The following is a 26,805-nucleotide window of genomic DNA, read 5'->3' as shown; positions in this document are numbered from 1 at the left end:
GGTGATGATGGAAATAACAAGAGATTCATGAGATGAGTCAAGACCTCCCAAGAGGTAATAGGTGTAATCATTCAAAGGTTGTCCAGTAGCAATAAGAGAGTCCGAGTAGGACTTAACCTTGTGATAGTATTCAAAAATTGAGCTGCTACCTTTCTTAAGAGTAGCCAGCTGAAGTTTAGTGCTCATCACCCGAGCACGTGAGTTGGTAGAGGTAGATTTCTCAAGAGACATCCAAACTACATGAGAGGTGGTGAGGCCAACCATCGTTGCCATAATGCCCTCAGATAGAGAGGAAAGTAAAAAGCTAATAATGACTTGGTCTTGATCCACCCATTGAGTATAGGCGGAATTTAGTGCAGGTTCGGAAGTAGTAGAAAGCAAGAACTATGCAGGGCAGGGAATGCTACCATCAACATAGCCAAAAAAAATTTTGGCCATGAAAATAAGGAACCATTTGAGATTTTCAAAGGAGATAGTTATCTTTGATAAGGCAAATGGTGACAACATGATGAAGATTGACAGTTGGAGGAGAGGGTGTGATGGGAATGGTGGTTGACATGGCTAAAGTGTTTGAGTCAATGGCCATAGGATCGAAGAAGATGCGAGTTAGAGAAAATGTTCTGATACCATAAAGAATTAAAAATATGGTGAGATCACTTCTACAAGATGTAGAGTAGCTGCCGTATATTATTTATATAGAAAATATTTGTTACAAGAGATTACATAGGATAAGTATGAGATATGCGGTTACACAAACCTAGATAATATTATTAAGATCATGATTCGTTTGGTGAGTGTTAAATAATAGGTCTATTTGCTGGGCTACTTGCAAGTGTAAAATGGGATGAGTTACAATGGAATGGAACATAATAGAAATGGAAGCATGAATGCAGTGAAGGTGTTTGTGAAAATGAAACTTGTGAAATGTAAAATCTTAAATTGTTAGTGATTTTCAAGGAAATCAAGCTCCATTTCCTCTCCTTTTTCTGGTTTCCTCTCTCTCTCTCTCTCTCTCTCTCTCTCTCTCTCTCTCTCTCTCTCTCTCTCTCTCTCTCTCTCTCTCTCTCTCTCTCTCTCTCTCTCTCATTTCATGAGTTTTCGTTTTCCCTCCAACCCATCTAATCTATGTCTATGGTCAGTGCAAGAAAATCAATTCTTCTTTTCATCTCCTTAATTTCTGTAAGTGGTTTAATTTCATAATGCACTACATTATTTTTATAAAAATTAAAAGGGCATCCTGTTGAATTTTCGCCCAAGCTCACTGCATCAAACCTAACTAGAAGTTCTTGCTCTTGCAGGTGTTCATGATCCTACTGCTCCCAATGCCTTTTTAGCGAAATGTAAAATCTTAAATTGTTAGTGCTTTTCAAGGAAATCAAGCTCCATTTCCTCTCTCTCTCTCTCTCTCTCTCTCTCTCTCTCTCTCTCTCTCTCTCTCTCTCTCTCTCATTTCATGAGTTTTCATTTTCCCTCCAACCCATCTAATCTATGTCTATGGTCAGTGCAAGAAATCAATTCTTCTTCTCATCTCCTTAATCTCTGTAAGTGGTTTAATTTCATAATGCACTACATTATTTTTATGAAAATTAAAAGGGCATCCTGTTGAATTTTCGCCTAAGCTCACTGCATCAAACCTAACTAGAGGTTCTTGCTCTTGCAGGTGTTCATGATCCTACTGCTTCCAATGCCTTTTCAGAGAGATTTCATTTATGGTGAATCCTGTTTTTCATCTCCGTGTTTGGGAAAATGAAAATCTGGTGTTGTAATTATTGATACACAAAGATTTCAACTGAGTGTAGAGAGAGAGAGGGGGGGTGAAAAAGGATACACTGGTGAGGGGATCGAGGATGTGTCAAACTATAACTGGATAGTGTAAAATTCTATTTTTCACCTAAACGGATTCCCTTGCGCTCCCTAATTAATTTTGTGGTTTTTCATAGGTCATTATTTCCTGATAGGTTAGATCAAGTATGTACTCAGGCCATTACTCGCCATGCCATGCATCCACGAGATTGATCATAAATATTTCAACAAGACAGCATATATATATACATATACATATGATATTTCATAAATTTAGTACATGATTCACGTCAAATTCCACTAAGTTCAGCTAAATATTAAATAAAAATATGTCCAAAATCTCAATCGATATGAACAGATCAGAAACTTGCCTGCCTGTCGACTATCATTTCAACTCAATTCTCATAATTCATTGATCCATCTTATTAGACGACACGTACGAGAAATTAAGCGAATAAAATGTGTTTCGCATGCACATTAATTGGCTGTTATGTACGTAGTCATCTAATCTGCCAAGCAAGTCACCGCACTACAACAAAAATTAGATTTAGTGACAGACAAAACTGTTATAAGAAATGGAAAAAATGTCACGAAATACATTAGGTGACGGTTATAAACTGTCACCCCCACCGTCACGAAATATGCGTCATAGAATACATATAGTGACAGTTTACTGTACAAGCATCACTAAAAATATTTTTAGTGACGGTTTGTGATGTGTCGTTTTATATAACGTTCGAACGTTTACTTTTCTGTGACGGTTAGAATCTGTCATAGAATATTACGTTTAAACAAAAAAATAGCATTCGAACGTAAAGTAGACAAATTGACATCCGAATGAGAGCAGGTAACGTTTGTTGATTATCGTTCGAACGTATCATATTTATGTTCGAACGTTTATATGCTCGAACGTTACATTCAAATTTAGATTCCAATGTAAAGGAAACAATGTCCGAATGTTCGAATCATAACGTTCAGACGTTATTTCCAATGTTAAGAAACTAGAGTTCGAACGCAAGAAGTACGTTAGGAGGTTTTGAATGTTAAAAGTTTAAACATTCGAACGTAAGTTTCATTTGTCAATGTAAACATTCAAACGTTATGTTACAATTTTGTGTGATTACATTCAAACGTGTGTTCGAATGTGGAATACTGTTCAAACGTTTTTATTTACATTTGAACGTGCATATCAGAAATACTAAACTCATCCCATTAATAAACATATCAATTGTATTATATTACATAACATATTTCACAACCAACAATGTTTGTAATTGTTTTTCAAGTAGATATTAAAAATTTAATACACTAATAAAATTCATTTCTTTTTCTTTCCTCGTCCACCACGATTCTGTTGCAATGACATAACACACTCCATTTGCAGCATTATCTTCCACTACACTTGCTCTTGGACCTCACTACGTATTCTTTCCTCCTAATCTCTTTGTTGATCTTGCAAACGCATCTCTAAATGAGACTATCGCTCTAAAAGGGACTCCAACTCTTGCTATCTGGACCTCATATACTCATTCTCGCGTCGTGCAGCATTTAACTCTTTGCTAAAATTATTAATTTGTGAAGTCGATGAGGTTGAGGAGGATGAACCGGAATGCTTGAAAAATCATCCCAAACCTCTTGCCATACTAGAGTTAGGCCCGAGCACTTGTGTGAAAATGTCTATGTCACTAGTAGAGAATTCCCCAGAAGCTGACTACAACTCTATCATTTTTTCCTACAGTTTGAAAGATCAAAACACACAATATGTAATGTATTAAAATAAATACAAATAAAAAATAATTTAACCATATGTTGCATAATTTATTTAACAAAAGGAACACCGCTTACATAATTAATTGCAGTGGTAGGATCCATCCACTCACTATGCTCATTAGTGTGAGCAGCAGCATAAACATTAACAAGGAAAAAAATTTTAGATCATCACGTTTCTAACAAAACGACATTAGCAAATTTAAAAAGATAGTGTTAGTACTTATATAAAATAATAACAGGAAAATAAATGAATTATATAGTTTATTAATTACCATTTTTTCAGCAAGATGATAGAATAATCTTAAACCAGTACGATGAAGAATAGTCACAGCGGATCTATTATGTGCATTTGTAGAACTTAAGTGCTATAAATACACATTAAGAATGTTAATTGTAATATATATACATATAAGATAAACAACAAATATTAATGTAAATAATTAATAGAAATAAATCTAGAATACCTGATATTTTGGAGATGCAAAAAATCACAATACTTTATCCAGTCATTTAACTTCATCTACTGGAAAGGTGACTGTGCAGCCTCTTCAAATGACTCAAACTTCTTGAAGTGGTCGTGACATCGTCCCTTGTGACGTCAGAATAGTGTAGCCATTAACTCATTCACAGTTCTCAAATCCTCGCTACAACCAAAGTCGAGGTCAAATTCATCCTAATTACAAATTAATTAGGTAAAAAATATGATATACTAATGTAGGTGAAAGAAATGAACTTTCAAAGTAAACTCACCAGCACACGACTCCGATTGTGTTCCTTAATCTCATTCGGCACATCTCGCCAGGAGCTCACATAAAATGAAGCATAAGCTCGGACTACTGTAGCAATATAGGAGGAAAGTGCTGCTGCACTATCATCTATTCCTCTAGTGGAATTATCAGGAATTGTGACTTTCAGTTTGCCAGATCTTTGGTTTTTCTTAAGTGAGATGCTGCGTGTATAGCCACGACCGCGACGAGCGGATGTATCAACTAATATAGATAATGTGTATAATTTTTATAGTTATATAGTTATTGAGACAAAAATATTAAATATATAAATAATTATCAACGACATTTCCTTACTAGTAAGTGTCGAATGGGTATCGTTCTCTGTTGTGTTAAGTTGTTAACTTCATCTTTAGGAACGGACTCTTCAAGTGGGGAGTTCTCAACGGGTTTGGGACTTGGACTTGGTGGAGGAGGCACATTTCTTCTTTTTCTTTTTGGCGGCATACTTGAAATTAATTATATATATCAAAAAAATTTAATTAGATGAAATTGATTATTATTATAAAATTCTATACTCATATATGAATAAAGTTTTAGTACTTTTAGTCTTCATCTTCGGATGTATTTTTCATGCTTGTTTCAGAATCTCTATCTATAATATCTTCATCGTCATCATCAACCTCTTCTTCATCCTCCTTATCTACTTCCCCTCCGGATTCTTCTTCATCTTCTTCTTCTGACTCTTCTACTTCTTTCTCACTTTCTTGAATTTAATGATCATTTAATACAGATGGATCAAGATGGATGAGTTTGAGAGTCCAATTACTTAACTGTCACAAACTATTCGATCTTTATAACCCTCAAGGCTGAATAGACTTTGAGAGTCAAGTAACTTGACAGACATTTCTTCAAGATAATTCTTAACCATTCTCTACAAGACGGGAAAGCTTATGAACATATTTACAATATCTCTCTCTAGTTTAACAAAATAACACAACTATTGGCTCACAATATTTATTGTAGATAAATACTATATATTTTTTTTATCATACTTAGGGATTCGTAATTATATAAATTTTAATTGTTATTATATAATTATATTATACTATATGGTATTTATTTATATTATATTTACTAATACTATACTATATATTAGATTATAATTTGTATTAGGGATTCTTAATCTAAAAAATCTTAATGTTATTATATAATTTCAAATATAATAAATATATTGCATATATTGCACAACAAATAATCACACTACATAAATACTATAATATATATATAAATTCTTTAATCACACATATTACACAATAAACAATCCTTCACACGTATTACACAAATAATCCACAATAAACTATATATCAAAAATTTCACAACAAACAATCCTTCAACAAAATTGACAACAAAATTTAACAATAGAGTTTAGTATAATATACCTTGTGCTCACAATATCCTCTTCTTGCAAATCACAAGTTTTCAACAATCTACAACAAACAATCATTCAAAAAATTCACAAAATTAGGTAGTTAAATACATATAAAACAAATTGACAAATATAATATAAATTGTAAATACATTTACAGTTGAAAAATTTACCTTATTTTCTCCTTTGGAAGGAAAAAAATATACACAAAAAAAAAAATAAACACAAAATCTCTCCCTAACTCAATCTATCTCACTCTCACTCTAACTCTCTCTCACTCTAACACTCTCTCTATCCTCTCTTACTCTAAGCCTCCTCTTCTTCCTCTTTCTCTCTCTAAAACTTCTCCCTCTCTCTCAATTCACACACAGGGTGAAGCAGAATGGTTCTATTTTCCCATGCGTGAAAGTTTTATATTCTGCTTCTAATACAATAAAACGTCCGAACGTTTCACTCTCTTGCTAACGTAACTAATTTTACGTTCGAATGCTAAATAATCCCGCCCAGATTCTGAATAATACGTTCGAACGTATTTACAATCCCACCCAAGGCATCAATTTAACGTTCGAATGTTTTAGGGTTCCACCTTCAAGCAGGAAAAATCCCGCCCATTTTTCTAATACGTTCGAACGTATAACATGTATGTTCGAACGTATTGAGATAAAAATATATATATTATTATATATGATAATATATAATTTCATGTAAACTCAATTTTCATTGATTAAATGAAAAAAATCATCTTCATTAATTGTATATTATATATCATTTATATATATAGTAGTTGATATATATATTCTATAATATATATTCATAATATAGAGTATATTATACTGCTATAGTCTATATATAGTATATATACTGCATATACTATAGTACATATAGTAGTATATGTACTATATATATTCCATAATATACTACTAGATACTACTATAGTAAATGCAGTATATATATAGTAGTATATAGTTATTATACCATATATAATATTATATATATATATATTATATTATACGTTATTATATATTAATACTATTATACAAACAAATATGATATATATATATTAATAGTATTATATATACTATATTGTATAATATATATTACATACTAGTATATATATTTATACTATTATATATACTATATGATATAGATAGTATCTATACTATATATATAGATAGTATATATATATAGTATAGTTACTAATATATAATCTAGTGTATATAATATAATTATTATATACACTAGATTATATATTAGTAACTATACTATATATATATACTATATTATATAATATATATTATATATTATAGTACTCTAATATATTATACTACTATAGCATATTATATTAGTAATAATATAGTTATTGTGACGCCCCCAAATTCCGTTTGGGATCGGACGGACATTTGAAGCGTCGAGACATGCAACACAAGATTACCTGCCCCCGTTCATGACATATAAGATGCAATGTTCCTAACATGCATCTAACATTATGCAATATTCGCAGCGGATAATTTTTTTCTTTAGCAATACTATGCACCAAATTGAAAAATTGAAAATATCCCAAATGCTTAAAACATACTTCATACATAAAGACCCATTGAGTAGATCACAACACTAGTCCAAAATGGTTATGATCCAAAAAATATTAAAAATGCAACTCCATTGTACAAGTAGTAATTTACGTTAACTACTATATTAACATTGACGTCGCACCATCGCTTAGTCAATTGTGTCTAGTTGATCAGCTCCTGATTCTCCTTCAGGTCCTGTAACAAGATCTACCATTCGGGGGGAATGGTAGTTGGGACTACCAAAGTGAGATTTGATTACAAATCTCAGTAAGTTAACAAAAAACTTCCACACAAGCTAATGATGCATGCATGACAGTAAAAACATAAATGCATAATCAAATTCATAAGTAATTAAAGCATAACTTGGCGTACAACATAGCATAATTGACATAACTTAAATTGAAACATGAACTGAACTTGACTTGACATGAACTTGATCTGAAACTTGCCTTAACATGAAAAATACATACTCCACAGTTGTTGTGGCCCCATGTATTCTACGTGTAAATACATACTCCACAGTTGTTGTGGCCCCATGTATTCTACACAAACTTGACTTAACATGAAAAATACATACTCCACAGTTGTTGTGGCCCCATGTATTCTACGTGTAAATACATACTCCACAGTTGTTGTGGCCCCATGTATTCTACACAAACTGAATGTATTCAAGATGAAACGTGACTGGAAAACGAAAAGACTGGAACCCTGACGTAACATAACGTGATTTGAACATAACTTGGAATACATGAACAACTTGAGATAGAAACATTTTGTAACATGGCATAACATATAATAGACAACATATTTAACATGACATACTTGTAATGTACAGTAATACATGACAGAATATATTATGTAACAGATAAAAATTGATGACAAAATAAATTCTGTATAATAGACAATTACGTGATAACTTGGCATAGCATGACATATATGATAACATACATACATACATTGTAGTTCCTTTACTTAGCACACATACACAGTAGACTACTAGTAAGTTAAAAGCTAACTTACCTCGATCTCCACGTTTCTTATAAAACTTCAAGTGCGACCACGAGGAACTGTAATTAGTGATTCTAAAAGTTAGAACTAAATCACTAAATATTTGAAATATGGAAAATACTAACTTAAAGAGTAAAATTTTCATTTTACTCTTGACATGTGGAAAAATGACTGTTTTACCCATAACTTAAGGATTTTGCATACTAACTCTAAAAGTTTCTAAAATTTACATTCCTCATGTAAATTTTGTCCTAAACTTAAACATCAATTCAGAAAAATTTAAAACAAAACACAACTATGAAGAACACACTATGGTTGAAACATCCATAAGCCATTTCCCTTTATTTTTGTTGCAATTCCTTCCAACTTCAAAACTCATGCTTAAACCAAAATTTTGCAACAAATATCTTCCAATCCTAAGTTCAAAACCATACTTAAAACATCCATTTAGAAAAAGCTAATAATCAATACCAAATTTTTTTGTAAAAAGATCCAAGCACTTGAATCACAAGTTTTGACCTTAAATCAAAACATCTCCAAGAATTTCAAAAATCAAATCTTACTTCTAACATATTCATAATATCATCCTAACATCAACCATGCTTTAAATCATCAAACTAAAGTCACCAAAATCACAAAATAAAATTTGGAGTTTTTGGTTTACACTTAGTCCAAAAACAGAAACTTTTTCCTCAACTAGTTTTGATAAATCTCTTGATCTATGACTTATAAATATATGATCTTCAAACCAAACCATTACATGGTTTAAAAAGATGTCCTAAAACATATACAAGCTTCTAATTCAAGATCACATGGTTAGAAATTAATCAAAACATAAATTTAGCCAAGAATATCCACACTTTGGCTTATCTGAATATCTCTTTGCATAAAATTTCATATCTTTGAAACTAACATCAAATATCTTCAAAATAATAATATAACATGTATATAAGATGTTTAGGATCCTCCAATAAAATTATCAAAGTCATTAGAATAGGTTTAGACCACCAAAGAGTTAAACTTTCTCAAAATAGAAACTGCTTTTCCTCTTCCAGTTTCTAAGTTTCTAAATCTAAGAAAATCTTTCATCAAAACCTTTAATCATGCAAAAATCCTCAACCAATAGTCATATATACATGTTAAAAATACTCCATAAAAATTTCGGACCAATATCTATCCATTAGCTTGGTCAAAAACTCCAAACTATAACATATTCTCCAGTTTACCTCCCAGAATGACCTTTCTATAGTTTATACAATATTTTACTGACCAAATGATCTTCAAATGGGGCAATAAGATATCCATGTAAACTAGACTAAAAAAGGAACAACTTATATGAAGGAGACTTTATGATAAAACACTTACAACAGCTTTGAAATTGGCGTGCAAAATACCTCCTAAAAGCTGTCCGAGAGAGAGTGTTTGATATTCTTTCAATGGAAAGTGTAAATGAAGATAATTTCGTGGGGAGAGGTGGCTGGAGTTAATTATGGATGAGATATGGAAGAGATGAGGCTGGAGTTGAGAGTTGAGTGTAGTTTTCTCCTACCCAAAATATCTATAAAAGATTATCTCATAATATTCTATCCAATAGTATCTACAAAAATCAACTTAAGATATTTTTATCTAATAATATCTATAAAAATCAACTCAAAATATTTTTACCCAATAATATTCATGAAAATTACCTCAAGATATTTCTTTTTATCCAATAATATCTACAGTTTTGAACAGACGTTTTGTCCAAAAATATGAAAAAAAATGTTATTGCGCCATAAGACTTTAAATAGCCCTCCGAGTCTAATGGCACAAACCATAATACATTTTGACACTTCTAACTATCTCCAATAATCAAAAACACATTTCTGATACCATAGTAAATAATAACACTAACTATATAGTTAGACAAAAACCTATACGATTAATGGATTCGTGAAAACTTATGGGGTTTTCACGAGGTTCCTAAAGTTAATAGAAATTTCACAATTGAATTTCTAGCGGGCTGTTACAGTTATAATATATATACTATAATATATCTCGCTTAATATATAGTATATAATATATACTATATATTATAATATATAATTTATTAAAAATATATAATATTTAATAAATTATATACTATAAAATATAATATTTTGTTTAATAAATATTATATAAACTATACTATACTATACTATAGTTATATATTATATAGTTATTATCTATATAATATATAATATATCATCTATTGATATCTAATAAATTATATATATACTATACTATCCGCTGTTATATATTAGTACTATTATATATAATATATATTAATATATACGTATTATATATAATATATATTTTGTAGTTATTATAATACATAATATATTATATATTATAATATATATAACTATATAAAAAAATATAATTTACTGGATACGTTTGAATGTCATTTGTTATACATGCGGACGTTAATGTGTAACGTTCGAACGTTAAACACAATACGTTCGAATTTTTAATAAACGTTCGAACGTATGTATGTATACGTTCGAATGTTAACTGTATATAAAGTCTTCCCCGATGGCAGCAGAAGACTCATTTCGTCCAAAAACAATCCGAACATCCTTCTCTCTGCCACACATGCCGCCGCCTCCGCCATCCTACGCCACCGCAACCGTCACTAAAAGGTAATGTGTCCTCCCCGTCTCATATAGAGGCTTTCAGTTTTATCGATGGGTTTCAAAAATTTGAAACCCACCAAAGACCTGATTTTCTTCTTGATTTTCCGGCCACCATTGGTTGTTAAATGGTAAACAACCACCGTAGAAACATTCCTCATAGTCTATAGAGTAGTTTTATAGTTTCTTTTTGCTTCGAAATGCACGTTTCAAAGCTTTCAAAAATGGCTAAGCTGACTCAGCCATTTTGCTCGTAACGTTCAGACGTTAAAAATCAGCGTCCGAACGTGTGACGTTATAGTTTATTTACGTGCGAATGTTACGTTATAACGTGCGAACGTAAATGTTAACATTCAAACGTTTTTATCCAACAATTTTAGAGGACGTTGGATTAAACGGTCGAACGTAAACAGTTCGTATTCTTCCATTAGCAAATACGTCCGAACGTGTGACGTTTGAAATTCATTACGTCCGAACGTTACATCTTAACATTCGGATGTAATCAAGCAAATTTAATATATGTACTATCGAACATTTAAAGATAACGTTGGATAATATGTTGGGACATTAATAAAACATTCGAACGTATGTATAAGATGTTCGGATCAGGTTTACGTTAGAATTTTATCTTAATACGTTCGAACATTTGTTCGAAGTTACATTCGGACATAAATTTACATTCGGACGAAAATTTGGAATATTAGTTTGAGTATCATCGTTCGAATGTTAATGGTTTACGTTCGACTATCTTAATGTATGTTTGAACGTAAAATCATTGTACATTCTGACGTAATTTCATTCTAATTATCATAATTTTATAGTTCGAACGTCAATTGAGTAACGTTTGAACGTATCTCTATTTAATTTAATTTCTATTTTCTCGTCTTATTATTATTATTTTGGGTATTTAAATAGTGGAATTTTTTAATATATTTACTGTCAAAATTATGTAAATATATAATGATGATATTTTAATTGTATAGAATCCATTATATATGTCGTAATATGTATATATATGTAAATTTAGGGATTTTTTTATATATTTTAACTTGTATTTTTTTTTTCAGGATATGGCTCACTTTATGACAACCAGGAAACGAGGGAGATATGGAGGCAATTTGGACATTGCTCAACTGGGGACACGAACTATTATGGATGAACGAGAAATTCTTATTAATCAGTTCGATGAGCTCAGTTGGGAGCGAAAGACGCTCAGAGACGTTTTCGTCACGAGAGGCTAGGGCCTAATTTGCACATTGAGGGGAAAGATTTACCCCTCAATGGTTCCGGAGTTTTACATTAGGATGGCGGCCATGCCTAACGATGCATCATCCCATATCCTCGCTGTACGCGGTATACAATTTGAGTTCTCGGCGAATGTTGTCGCTGAGTTACTCCAGATTCTGCGGATACTACCTAAGGCGACAGCTGCTCAAGCTGGTGACATAACAGCTGCATTTGCTCCTGGAACCTTTGAGGCAGATCCAACCACTTCTACTTCATCTACGGGCCCTGTTGACACTATGCCCAGTGAACAGGGAGATCAGCCCGAGGCCAAAGATATTGCTTCTGATGTTGGTAATGACGAGCGGGATCAGGATTTCTACATCCTCATTGGCACAGACCGCATGAAGTTGGATAGGCTGAACTCCTTCAGCCAGAATCAGCTGCTGTCTTTCTTTCGCATGTTGTAAATTTTTGTTGCAACAAACGTAGATCCTGTGGCACATAAGACCACATTCAGTCGGGCTCGCGCACAGTTCCTTATTCGCTTGGCACGTGGAGATCTCATTGACTTGCTACTCGTTATATTTGAGCAGATCCGTTACGAGGCCAGCATTCTTACAACGGATAATCTCCCGTACGGAGTCATCATCAGCCACTTATTACTAGCCCGGAGAGTGCCATTCCAGGCGGAGGAGATGGTACTAAACCAAATGAGCCACATCGACATGACCACACACCGTTGGAGCATTGCACAGGGGAGAGACTCAGCTCGGCGTCATGCTGCTCCTATATCAGATCTTGTTCCTCCGACCGAGGCTGGGGCTGGTGTTGCTCCCCCGTCTGCGAGTACTAGTCAGCAGCCGACGACTGCATCTGTAGGGGATGTGCGACCTGCTTGGGTTGATGCAGTGATGACAGATATGAAGACGCATATAGACCGACAGATCAATAGACAGATTGCCCATATAGATCAAGTTGTCGCACATCTTGCACATCATATAGATGTGCTAAATAATAAGGTTGAGATATTGACTGAGGAGTTTCGATCTTTTATAAACCAACAGTTCTAAATGTCATTTATAAAAATTAATCATATTTTATTTTTTATTTTCGACATATGTAATGGACAATATTATTTAATGTATGTATTGTAGCTTAATTTATACTCTCAATTTTCTTTAATATTATGCAATCTTAATATTAAACAAATATATATTATGATGAATTTTTACAAATTAACATATAACGTTCGAACTTTACAACTATACGTTCGAATGTTGGCACTAGTAATTGTTACGTTCATACATAATTACATATAACATTCGAACGTTGGTGCTAAAATTTTTTATGTTTACATGTAAATATACATAACGTTCGAACGTTAAAATGACATGCAAATAAATTAACTAAAACATTCGAACGTTTAAAATTCCTTCCTCAATATTTAATGACAGTTTACAGAAAAAGGTTTTTTGTGACAGTCACTATGTTCAATGGGTCACTAAAACTATATTTATTGTAGTGCCGTGTCAATGCTGTAATGGTAATATTGCATGCATGTGCTTCACGACTGATCAGACGGAGACAGCTAGCAGACTAATTAATGGGATATTGGTCGATGAATGGTTGTGGTGTTGAGGTTGAATGCATGCATCCATAATTCAATATTTCCAACAAACTATATCATGTACGTAGTACCATATCTCGATTAGGACCATACATTTCAAAATTATAAATTATTGCACTGTGGGTGTGGGGAAACTACGTTCCATCTAGTCCACACGTACTTCTCGACAACATACATCACCTGCGTACGATTTTTGACTTGTGATCCCTGATCATATTATGACAGTGAAGATCGAATATTAAATGCATGGATGGATACATATTTTTGCAATCCAACAAAAGCATTACCTCATGCACGTAATAATTAATTCATCCTTGAGCTTTTCAAAATCTTGTACGTACATCGTATAAGGTAAGCTAACATTTGGGGATTATTAGTTTTTATTTGGAGTAATCTAAAATCTAGAGTGGAATAGAGATATATAATCTCATATTATATATTTAATTTTCTCTTAAAAAATCCGTTCTAAGGTTCTATTTGAAAGTTTGACTAAATTTTAATTTTAAACTAAATCTAACATCTAAACACTCAACTCTTAAATTATTAAATTCATCTCAATTCAAAATATATTTACACGTATGACTCACAATATTTTTCAACTCAACACCTTTTTACACGCAAAATTTATAACTTTTTTTTAACTTCCAATAAATACATTTAAACTCATCTTAAGTGTATCCCACAAAACTTACTTCATTATCTCAATTTACTACTATTTATAAATAACTCAACTCATTATAACTTACCTTAACATCCAAGTAAGGCCTGATCTATATCCATTACAAGGAGGTTCAAAATTAAAACAGTACTAAATTTTAAAATTTTATGAAAAATAATTTTTTCTCAAATTTTTGTCCAAATAAGATTTTAGAGTGAAATAGAAGCATACACATAAAGGGAGATCTAAAATGTTTATCGTTATTCAAATAATTTTTTTAATTTGAACTGTTTAATAAATATATATCTATCTCATTCCCAATATTTGAAATCCTGATCAACTTCAAAATTGAAGAGATGTTTACCTTATAACTTATATATATTGAATCATGATGGTGAGCTCGATCGTGATACAGATCTCCCACTTTTTTCAAGAAACAAATCACGTAACCGACATACTTGCCAAATTGGGTTCTAATGGTAAGGAGACTTTTTTTTAGTCCGTTCACAATCTGCCGAACATTTTGGGAGTTGTTCGTATGGATAAATCTGGTTTACACTTTCTTCATAAAAAATAACACGTTTAATTACAGGTTTGTTTTTTCTTGCCTTTTATTTTACTTTGGTTTATCTTTATCATTGTTGCTTTTCGTATTTTTTACATTTTTTTATGTACTGTATAGTATTTTAATTTTTTCCTAGTTAGTTCGAATGCTTGGGTTTGGTTTTTTTGAATATGTATAACTCTCAGATGTCAAGATGTAACCACAGTTTTCCTTTACCATAAATGAGGACTATCAATAAAATTGAAGTACCGTCCTCTTCTTTAAAAAAAAAAAAAAAACCTTTATATATTGAATCATTAGGGGGCCAAAGCCTATAAATACATAGGAATTAGCTCAATAATGGAAGCAAAGAACACGGCACATGCAGTGTTGTTTCAATCTGAGTCTAGTCACATTTTAAGTGTACTCCATAAAACTCACTTCACCATCTCAACTCACTATTATTTTTAAAAAATTCAACTCATTTTAACTTATCTTAACATCTAAATAGGGCTTGATCTATATCCATTACAAGGAGGTTCAAAATTAATACAATATTAAATTTTAAATAAGAAAAAAAAAAGAGGTTTTCTCGATCGAGAATGATATTTACAGTGTACACTCTTATAAAAAGGTGAATAAAGTTTGAAATCATATGAAAAAAATTAGTTTTTTAATATTGGATTCATATTTTTTTTAAATAAATGTGTAATATTTACACAATAGTTATGTATTTAGTATTACTTGAATACCATGATTGCTGTTCAAGTCTCTTATGTTCTATTGAGTTTAAAAATAGTACGGCCTACTTCAATTGAAGTGCAAACAAAATTGAGTTTTTCACGTCTTAAATGGGCCAGCCCAAAGAAAGAAAATCGGTAGCAGTGGGTGCATAATATATGTAACAGAGAAGCCCACCATGTAACTTTTTAAAATTTTAGCCAATTAAAAAAGCTCCACCCGCTAGCCCCTGGGTTCAATCATCAGGACAACATAATGCATGAAAGGGATTACCAGCCCAAAAGGCAAAAACACTCACTCTGTGGAACCACAGTAAATGAGTCTAGGGTCAAATCGAGACACCACCATGTCTACCATGACCCAATACCATTGACCGAAATCGTAAATTTGATGAGAGATCATCAATTATATCGGTTTTGATGTGCATCGATATAGTCTTTGGTTTATCGTTAGCGTCTTTTATGAAGAAAGAGAAACTAAGGAATAAGGTATCCGCATCGTGCTGTCATCTACTATTGAAAAAAAAGAAAATTACAGAAAGCAACTAAGAAAGAAGACGACGCATGAAAGAAAAAGTGGGGTGGAGTGTTATTAATTCATTTTGAAAATGTGCCGTTTGGCTTAACGACACCATTCTATTATATTTTTTAAAAACTTATAAGCCCTAAAATAGTGTTGTTTTACTCAAATGAGTGACACAGGTGTCATTTATATATATATAAAGAAAAGAAAAATATATGAATCGATCAATTGGTTTAATGATTTTTCATACAGAATAACTGAAACTAAATCGACAGATATCAGTTTCTATGTATCTAACTCAACTACCGACCGGTTCTTTGTCGGTGTCAACCGGTTCCAGCGTTCGACGGTTGATAGAGGTCGATTTGGCAATTTTCCATACACCCCTAAGTGAGTTTATATATCTATGAGCTTTGTGGAATTCATATTTTCAAAGATAAATAAATAGATTCAGGTAGTACTTGTTTAGTTTAAGTGTTAGTAATGATGATATTTTATTACTTTCATTAAACTAAATTAAGTCTTAATTAGGTATTGTTTTTATGCCATTTTGTTCCCTAATATCATGTTAAATTACTAACTAATAATTTTATGGATTTATGCTTCCCTTCTGCATTTGGTCAGCAAAGAAAGGGTCCGGAAGCAAAGATGCACGCGCCGTGAAGCATTGAGTTTCAGTCGAACATCTAAGTGGCGCTGCAGCAAAGATCAGGCGAAGCAGGTCTCCCAACATTCTCCTTGCTTTTGCTTTCGCTTTTCTCTTGATACATGGTGAACCGTGACTACTCCGTCGAGGAGAAGAATCTGAGAAAATCCAGTCTGTTCTTCCTATCATTTTCTATCAAAATTTGACGCCGGTGAGATGAAGATTCGTCAGAAATCAGAATTATTGCCTGGCGGAAGGTGGAGATCAATATCAGGCTGCGGCTGCGGTGGAGGCGAGAAGTCGGTGTTTATTTTGTCATTCCGATCCGTCTATTTACATTCCGGCTATGAATCAGATTGGCTAAACCTATGCGCTCCATCGGAGGGAAACCTCAGAACCGGCCGATTACTATTAGGCAATTGACGCAAAACAGTGTAATAAAAAATGTTTTAAGTAATAAACGACAGGTCGTCATGACCCACGGTTTATTCTGAACGCTAAGATGGGCGTATGTCTAGGTGGCGACAGTTGAATGGGTACTAATTCATCAGATAGATTACAAATAGCAACATCCTGTTGTCGATAGAGAGGATGGGTTGCGTCGTGAGTGGACGGGAGCTGCATACTTTCAACTGCCCAGTCGTCTCCGCTTATAGTTTACTCTCCTCCTATAGAGACCCCAGTAAGAAAAATTACAATTCCCCTCCCCCTCTATCTCATCTCCCATACGAACCAGAAGGAAGAGACTGAGACAAGGAGACTCAGAAACATGACCCTCTTCTCGTTGCCAGAGTAACACTGCAAGGTACCTCTCTTTCTTTTAGTTCCCCAGGTTTTGTACTTGCATCTATCGATGTTGAAGAGTATGTTGTTGATAAAATAAAACTATGTATATCTATGGGAATCTTGTAGGTGTTTAAAACCGGATAATCCTGCAGATAAAAAAGAAAGAAATGTGTGTAGCATGTCAAGGAATACACTTGTTTTAAATTTTAGCAAAGCTCTTGTTTGAGGATAGTATCTATCAAGTTTAAGTTCATGAAGAAGTGTTCTGGGAAGAAGAAGCACCTTGTGCTTAATACCGGCCAATGCCTTCGAGTTTCTTGGTATAAACTTATCTGCATTTCTGAGCTGATGCAGTAATCGTGCGAAAGCTCAGTTCCAGAAACAGTTGGACTTTCTTTGTTATTTACTTATCTCTTCGATACAATCCCAGGGTCTGCTTATATCGATGAGTGACACAATCTTCTTTTCTTATGATTTGATCCGTTTAAAGAAATATAATAATTGTTCAAGATGCTAAGTGACTACAACATTTGGACGTGCTTCAATATCTTTATTTTCAATGGTGGTTTGGTGCTCATGTCGATCTAAAATGTATGGATGAGGCCATTTGGACCTAAAAACCGGACCTAATATAAAATTAAGCTGTACTGTAATTATTGATATGATTTATGTAACCGGACCTAATATGAACTTTGTCCGGCTTCAAGTTAACATTCGTCATTTGAATGCAGAAAATCCTTATGTTATTTTTTTTTTGGTGTTTTTTAAGCTGTTAGTGTAAGTGACATAGCTGAATAGGACTAAAAACATCTCTTCTTGTTTATACATCCTTGTCTCTGGACAGTAGCGAATGCATAGATGCGAATGGCTGCCACATTCTGTAACCTAAACCCAGGGTCTGGCCTGAAGAAACTAAATGAATGCCTCCTGCATCAGAGTTACATGACAAGGCAAGCTTCATCTCTTTGTTTTACTCCCAAACATTGTGCAAGTGTTCTCATGAGACATGGCTTTGTGTAGCATGAACATTCTGATTAGTCCTAGGGCACTACATTTTCAATTGAAAAAGGTGTAATACTGTATAAAGAAATGAAAATCTTCCCATTTCATCCTTACTGGGTTTGATAGATTCATTGATCATTATATTCTGCCCTTGTAAAGATAATGAATAATTATAAAAGAGAATATAGCATTGTTCAAAAGAGAAGTATACGGAGCTAAAATAAAACAGTTTTTTCCAGTTAATGAAAAAATATAACTGTATGAAAAATTGTTGGGCTAGAATTGCAAAGTAGTGCACTACATTGATCTTAAGTGTGATTTGAAGGTACTAAATAGTTATATTTTAGTTTTGAAAGGTCATTTTGGAAGATTGAATTTTTTATAGTTCTTCAAAACATCTAATATAATTTAAGCTCTGGGTATGTTTGAATTGTTCTAGAGCTCATTTAATTCAGTTTCTTGTACGATAATAGTAGAGCTCTGTAACAAGCTGTAATGCTTATAATTTGGACCAGATAACTCCTTGGAAGGCATGCTTCACTCTTACTGATTATAATATGATATATATCTCCTTAAAATGTTTTGGCGCTAGAACACAAATTCTTTTTGCTTTGGGGTAGAAGAGGGGGGAATAGGGCTCGTTCCCAGTTTTTCTGCATTCACTGGCAATGCTCATTTTGTAGGTATTATCTGGACTCCAAACGGTCATCATATTTCCTATGCAATGGTAGAAAACTTTTGCATAGCACTTATAGAAGGCAATTAGAAGTCAGAAAAGGACACCAATCTCAATGGGTATATTTGGTGAGTAAATCAGACTATTCTGGCACTACCAATGAAGAGGAAAAAGAAGACGGTGTGTCTAGGGCAACCTTGATATGGAGGGCGGTTAAATTACCAATGTACTCTGTTGCTTTGGTTCCTCTCACTGTGAGTTTTTTCTGAAAATTTCAGCTGCATTATTATTGCTTAAAGAGCATAGGTGTTAGAATCATAAATTTATTTTTGATCAAGTGAGTCTGCTAATTTTCCCTTCTTACTAAATAATTTCAAAGTATGTGTGTAGTTTTTGCACTTGCTGAATAATCTATTGTGAGTATATATATCAACAAGGCTTTTGCTGGCAGATGATAATTTTTAAAGGGCTTACTCAATGTTTTCGTCCTGTTTTGTGAAAAAGGAAGTATCCTGTATTTATCCACCCGCTCACTTTTTATATGTGGAACCCTTACATGATGAAGATTGATTTCATTGCTGCTGTTGGTGACAAAACCTCAATGATGAACTCATCTGCGCTGGTGTTTCCCCTGCATTTCAAGTCATACACCTTGTTTGCATCTTACTCCAATTTTTTAGTATCCAAACAGGTGGGTAGCGCAGCTGCATATTTTCAGACAGGCATATGCTCAGCTAGGCGTTTTTTTGTTCTCTTGGCTTCCTCTGTTCTTGTTATCACATGGCTCAATTTAAGGTGAGTCATAAATTGATAAAGAGCTACTACTTGTCTAGTAGGTACTAAAAGTTGACATATCCTTTTTTTAATCATTACCTTGTTGTACATGCATACTTCTGTGGTACAAGGACACACATATATGGAATGTATGACATTTTCTTGCAACCGAAGTTGATCCATCAGTATTCATCTTCCCACACCAACTTTTTTTCATACCCTGAATAGAATGGTGTTTACTAATTTCCTCTTGGTCCCTTCAGCAATGATGTTTACGATTTCGACACTGGAGCAGATAAGAACAAAAAAGAATCAGTTGTAAACCTAGTTGGCATGTAAGTTTCTTTTTCTTTAAGAATTTATGAAATTTCAGAATTGGGTTAGATATTAAATTAGTCCTTGTGGTTATGATGTGGCGTGAATTATATTAGTAGGACTAATGGAAGTGTGATGGAAGGACTAAAATGATCAATCTGTCCAAAAACCAAACCATATGGACTATTGAATATTTGAATATTCTTTATTTAATTTCCATTTTATGTGTTGATTTACAATGAAATTTGCTAATTAAGCTCTGTAATGCATTTGGGAAGCCGTACAGGAACCCTAGTTGCTGCTTATTCACTTCTTGCTCTTGGCTTCGTGGGGCTGACATGGGTATCTATGGAGGCTGGAAGTATACGTTCAATAATGTTACTGGCATGCTCAATTATTTGTGGTTATATTTATCAGGTATAGACATGCATGTTTGATTTTTGGAAGTAAAATAATATAATAATAAGTGAAACGCTTTGAAACGGTCCGTCCATTACCAAGGTTTTAACAGCCTCCAATAAAAATCCGCCACGTCAGCAATTTTACACAAAAATGATAAGAGTCATCACACCATATAAAATACGATTCCTACTGTTTGTCTTTCTTCCTCACCTAGCATCTGTGAAATTTGCAACCCCTCCCAAATTCTAGACTACCGCACAACACGAGTTTCTGTGAAATGTGAAATTTGTTTCTCATCTCAGCGATCTTTAGTTTTTTCACCCCCTCCGGTGATTATTTTTTCTTCTTTTTTCATTGTAATTTACCATCTACTCCTGGTTGAAGGAATGAGATTTTGCGGGGAGGGGTTTTGTAATTTTGTTGTCCTCAAGGTCGTCTTCAAAGCTTCAAATATTTTACAGTAGAGATAAAATTCCACAGTAGAGAGATAAAACCCATCAATCTCTATTGTCAATTTCAAAAAGGCCAAAGCTTCACAAAATCAAAAGCATGATTTAAATGGTTGCAAAAGTTTGCATCCTTCTTACCATAATTGAAGATTCCTATGAAAAAAAAAAAACAAAAGACAGAAACCCAGCCCACTAAATTTAGACTAGATCATGAACATTTCTACAATCAACTCCACAAAAGCATTTTTTTTTTTTCTTGGTGGGCGCCTTCTATGGTTCTCAACAGGAGCTTAGAATCTCCATTGAAATGGATGATGCAAACAGTTAGTGAGAAGAATATCTGAGGAAGAAAATAATCATAATCGTTACCTCCATTTTTTTTTTGGGCAATTTTTTTTTCTTGGTGGGTTTCTACGGTTCTCAACAGGAGCTCAAAATCTCCATTAAAGTGGGTGATACAAACAGCTAGTGAGAAGAAATTTTGAGGAAGAAAATAATCATAAGAGAAGTCAGATTCTCAATATTATGGCCTTTTGATCACTGGGTACTGTGGGAGAGGGGGGTCTTTGTTTCGGTGTAAGGGGGGGAGGGGGGCTTTCGAGATTTCTGAGAGGGAGGAGAGGGGAACGGTAACTGGAGAGGGAGAAATACCTTTTGTTTATTTTATCACCTGCTGTGCGGACACATGAAAGTTGATATGGGAGGCTTACTTGTCACTTAATTATTGGAAGGCTGTTATTTTGAATATAGCAGACCGACCCGCTAGAAGTTAATTCCTAATAATAATAATACTGCATAGATGGAAAAACTAAATGAACAGTTGAGTTCTCTGCTCAGACAGAACTCTAATGCGAAAACCTTATCCTGCCTTGTTGGTAATTTTTATTTCAAGTTTCCTTTATTCATTGTGAAACTATTTGAAGTCTTTCATTCTTTTTAGTGTTATAAGGGACATCAAGCTCCTAGTTTTTGAAAGCACCTAAAAGAATGTGCTTTCCCATTGGCATTACCTCTCTCAAGCTGTAAACAGGAAAAGAATGTCTTTTTATGTGTTGCCATAGGGCCTTGCTTCTAGTGGCAAGGGGCTGGGGTGGGTTATGGCAGGTTTTGGGTTCAAATTTTCCAGGACAAAGTTTTTCACACCTGTTCAATATTGTTTCTTTTGCAGAGCCCGCCATTTCGATTAAGCTACCAAGGATTGGGAGAGCCCCTGTGCTTTGCAGCATTTGGTCCATTTGCTAGTACTGCTTTCTACCTATTGCAAGGCAGCACAAGGTTATATGGCCTATATAATTACAGGGCAATATGTTTCGATTTCATTTTCTGTAGCTATAATATTGACTTCAAGTGGTATGGACAGGAAGATGAACCATCTTCCCATTAGTGGCACAATTCTTTCTGCATCAATCCTAGTTGGCATCACAACAACCCTAATCCTTTTTTGTAGTCACTTCCATCAGGTATTCTGCTTTTATAAACATTTAACTCTGCATTCTGACTCTCCTTGGTTGACTGTATCAGTTGACAGTAATTACGTATTATTCAGGTAGAAGGAGATAAGGCAGTTGGAAAAATGTCCCCTCTGGTGAATAATCTCATCTGACCTTTAAATGTTTCAAGACATTGATATAGAAACAGATATTTGGTTCCATTTTATCTGTATTTTATATTGCTTGCAGGTTAGGCTTGGTACCAGAAGAGGTTCAAAGGCAGTAAAGGTGACTGTCATAACACTTTATGTCCTTGCGTTTGCTCTTGGTCTAATCAATGCTCTTCCTTTTACTTCCATTGTAAGTCCCTTCAATCAGTATGGTATATGACCCCACTTTGGAAATTTGGCAGTTCATTTCTTTGTGTCCTCTTCCTTCACTTTCTGCATGGTTGAACATTCATTTTATACCATCTCCTCCTCACTTTTCCTCATTCATGGTTTATTCCAGCTTCTCTGTGCTTTTACATTGCCCATGGGAAAAGTGTTTGTCACATATGTCGAAGATAACCACAAGGTCAGTGATAAACTTGTAAGATGCCTCAAGCTTCTGTGTTTCTGATCCAACTGTTATATACGGCACCACAATCATGGTGTTGGATAAGAACAAACTCAATTGTTTAACCAAAGATGAAAATTCGCCCAAAAAATTGCGCTATTGATTGGGAAGTATATTGATAGTAAAATCTGAAAATATGGTGGTGAAATCTAAAAGCGTATCTTCATCGTTCTACTTACCTTGATTTGGTTTTTAAATTAGCATTGTAAAACCCACCCTTGCAGGACAACCAGAAGATCTTCATGGCCAAATACTATTGCGTGAGATTTCATGCTTTATTCGGAGCTGCATTGGCTGCTGGATTGGTGGTGGCTAGAATGATGGGTGAAAGATATGTTCCAAGGCTTATACTCTTTTGAGTTTTTTCTTCATCTTCCATGTCTTGGGCTTTGAAAACACGATGATGAAGCAAAAGCTCGCATTGTAGATGGTGTGATATGAATGATCGTTATTGGATACAAGTCGTCAGATGTATGCTCCCTGGATTAAGCAACAAATTCAGAGAACGATCAAACCTGTCACCAACAAACGTGCTTCCTGGATAAACGTTTTGAATTGTTATACTGTCCCTTGCTGTGATTTTAAGATACCTATATTCTTAGACTCTTGAGGCAAATCTGTCACCAACAAACGTGCGACCAAAATGTATTTATGCAAGTTTTGAGGAATTGTAATTTTAATTTAATTTTTTTTTTAACCTGTTTTACATTCTATCGGTACACGTGAAATGTTTTTTTTGGATCACCATACATGTGATATGTTATTTATTAAGTTTGGGTGGCTTTACAGCGACTGCTAAGGTGACCGCTAGTTACTTTTGTGGGTTTTTTTTTATTAATTTTATATATATTAATACTTTTATATATTTTTTTATAAAAATATTCACAATATTATTAATAAAATATTTACTTAATTATGAAGTAAAAAATAATGATAATAATAATAATAATAATAAATAAAAGTCCAGCTGGAAGAGTAGCATTTCCCATTAAGTTTTGGTTAGCAATGTTACAGTCCTATAAGAGCTACTTCAGCCGCATTGCACGAACGACATAGCCATAGGTCCGGCCGCCCATATCAACGTTTTTTAGCTATTTTATTTTTCCAGTCGATGTATATAATACTAAATACACAATCTATAATATTTAAATGATAAGATTTAATTTACAAGATTTAAATTTTTAAAATTTCAATTCCAAATCAAATAATGTCAAATAAATATTTTACTATGTGTGTAAATCACATCGGCTTATAAATAGATTTTTTGTTTATTTTTAAGTAAGAAGTTTGAGTCAATTCTATTAATTCTACATACAGTCACTTTTACATACTTCTTGCACATTTTACTGATATGATTGGTTGGATTAATTTTTTTTAATACACAATTAATCATATTACTAGAATGCACAAAAGTGATTACAAATAGAATTTTTATTCTCTGAATACGTCGGGTTTCAATTTTTAAGAGATAAAATACCCTTCACAAGTCTTGTATGTTGAACTTCAACTATTAAAATGACACATTATATATCAAGGAAGATCCTACAGCCAACTCAACGCCAGCTCACATTCAACAAACATAGTAAAATCAGCAAAGATTGTGGAAGCATAATTCTAGGATCAGTTTCTTATTTGGTTGTAACTTTCTGTAAATATAGAATTTACGTTACTGCTTTCCATAGTTAGATTGTTCAAATGATTCGTATAAAAACCTACTATGTACTTCAATATATTTTTATGAGATTTAGAATTCTTAAAAGCCAACAGCAGTGTTAATTCTTTACATGGTATCATTGACTCGGTCTCTAACGAGATATACTTTCCTTCCAAAATGAATACACTTCTTGGGTCCTCTTCTGTCAATCCGATTATTACCATCAACGCTTCCACTACCATCAATGAAAAACTTACGTCTGCTACCTTCCCTCAATGGAGAGCGCAATTTGAAGCACTGTTAATTGGCTACGATCTCATCGATTTTGTTACCGGCAAGCTTACATGTTCGGTCATAGATGCAGAAAATTCTGCCACCTCCAAAGCAGCAAATTCCCACTGGATTCGCCAAGATAAACTCATCCTCCATGCTATCCTTGCGTCCACTTCCCCTGCCATCACTCCACTTCTTGCATCCTGTAAAACCTCCCATAATGCCTGGACAACACTCACTCGTCTATATGCAGGAAAATCCTAAACCCGTGCGATGCAACTCAAGGAGAATCTTACATTGCACACTCGTGGCAGTCGTTCGGTCACTGACTTTCTGCATGCAGTCAAGATAATCGCAGATGAGCTTGCAATTATTGATCATCCCATTTCGGATGATGATTTAACTCTCTACATCTTAAATGGATTGGGTCCCGAGTTCCGTGAAATCGTTGCACCAATTCGTGCTCGAGAATCCTCTATAAACTTTGAGGAACTTCATGATCTCCTTGTTGGTCATGAAAATTATCTTCGACGACTGGAAACCAACTCTGCGCAGCAATTTGTTGCAACTGCAAATTATTCATCTCGGTCTGGAGGAACAAACAACAATGAAAGCCAGCATCGTTCATCCTCCACCAACAAAAGCCGAGACAACAAAAAAAGGTGGGCTTCGAATTCGAGTCCCAGAAAATTCAAGCCCAAGTGCGAACTATGTGACCAAGTGGGCCATACGGCCAAAACTTATTCCAAACTTGGATCCAATCCTGTCACTGCCAACTGTGCAGCGTCCAATACGTCCAAAGATCACAAATGGCTTGTTGATTCCGCCGCATCTCACAACATGACAACGGATCTTTCCAATCTTTCGATTCACTCTGAATATGATGGTACTGATGAAATAGTAATTGGAGATGGATCAGGTTTGCCTGTATCTCATGTTGGTTCATTATCTTTTACATCGTCTAATCGTATTTTTCATCTCAAAGATACTTTATGTGTTCCCACCATCAAAAAAAATTTAATCTCTGTTCATAATTCCACCAAACATAATGATGTTTATCTTGAATTTCATCTCTCTTATTTTTTGGTGAAGGATCGGATCACGGGGGTGACACTACTCAAAGGCGCATGTGAAGATGGTGTGTACTCCTTGCCAGAAAAGCTAGCTATGGCATCCAAAAAAATCACAGCCTATGTTCATGAACGTACCACCACAGATGGTTGGCACAAGAGACTTGGTCATCCATCTTCTAAAATTGTCAATCATTTAATTTGGGCTTTTTCATTACCTACCAATAAAAATGCCAATAAAGCTTTATGCAATGCGTGTTCCCAAAATAAAGCCCATTGTCAACCGTTTCATTCTCATGGTTTACCTAGTCAAGCACCACTTGAGTTAATTTATACGGATGTTTGGGGTCACTCACATGACATTGGTCTTGATGGCTCAAAATATTATCTCATTTTTATTGACCATTACACTAAATACATCTGGCTCTATCCAATGT

General features: G+C 33.9%; 1 protein-coding gene across 7 annotated transcripts; it reads left to right on the top strand.

Moving 5' to 3' along the window:
• The first annotated feature begins 16,884 nt into the window (after positions 1-16,884).
• Positions 16,885-24,116, top strand: LOC122310899 (2-carboxy-1,4-naphthoquinone phytyltransferase, chloroplastic). Of its 7 annotated transcripts, none has more exons than XM_043125143.1 (13): positions 16,885-17,724; positions 18,550-18,655; positions 19,391-19,637; positions 20,075-20,178; positions 20,289-20,342; positions 20,421-20,492; positions 20,751-20,889; positions 22,492-22,598; positions 22,684-22,783; positions 22,870-22,908; positions 23,003-23,041; positions 23,264-23,344; positions 23,596-24,116. In XM_043125143.1, the coding sequence occupies exons 2-13, from the start codon at positions 18,564-18,566 to the stop codon at positions 23,728-23,730; spliced, it is 1,209 nt and encodes a 402-aa protein (XP_042981077.1). In that variant the 5' UTR covers positions 16,885-17,724; positions 18,550-18,563; the 3' UTR covers positions 23,731-24,116. The 7 variants fall into 7 exon arrangements, with proteins under 7 accessions (XP_042981077.1, XP_042981073.1, XP_042981072.1 ...); XM_043125139.1 differs by having other exon boundaries at positions 16,889-17,724; positions 18,553-18,655; positions 23,003-23,113; XM_043125138.1 differs by having other exon boundaries at positions 16,889-17,724; positions 23,003-23,113.
• The last annotated feature ends 2,689 nt before the right edge of the window (positions 24,117-26,805 follow it).

The sequence above is a fragment of the Carya illinoinensis genome, chromosome 5 (genome assembly GCF_018687715.1).
Source record: "Carya illinoinensis cultivar Pawnee chromosome 5, C.illinoinensisPawnee_v1, whole genome shotgun sequence".
Lineage (NCBI taxonomy): Eukaryota > Viridiplantae > Streptophyta > Magnoliopsida > Fagales > Juglandaceae > Carya > Carya illinoinensis.
This window is presented reverse-complemented; position numbering and strand designations above follow the sequence as displayed.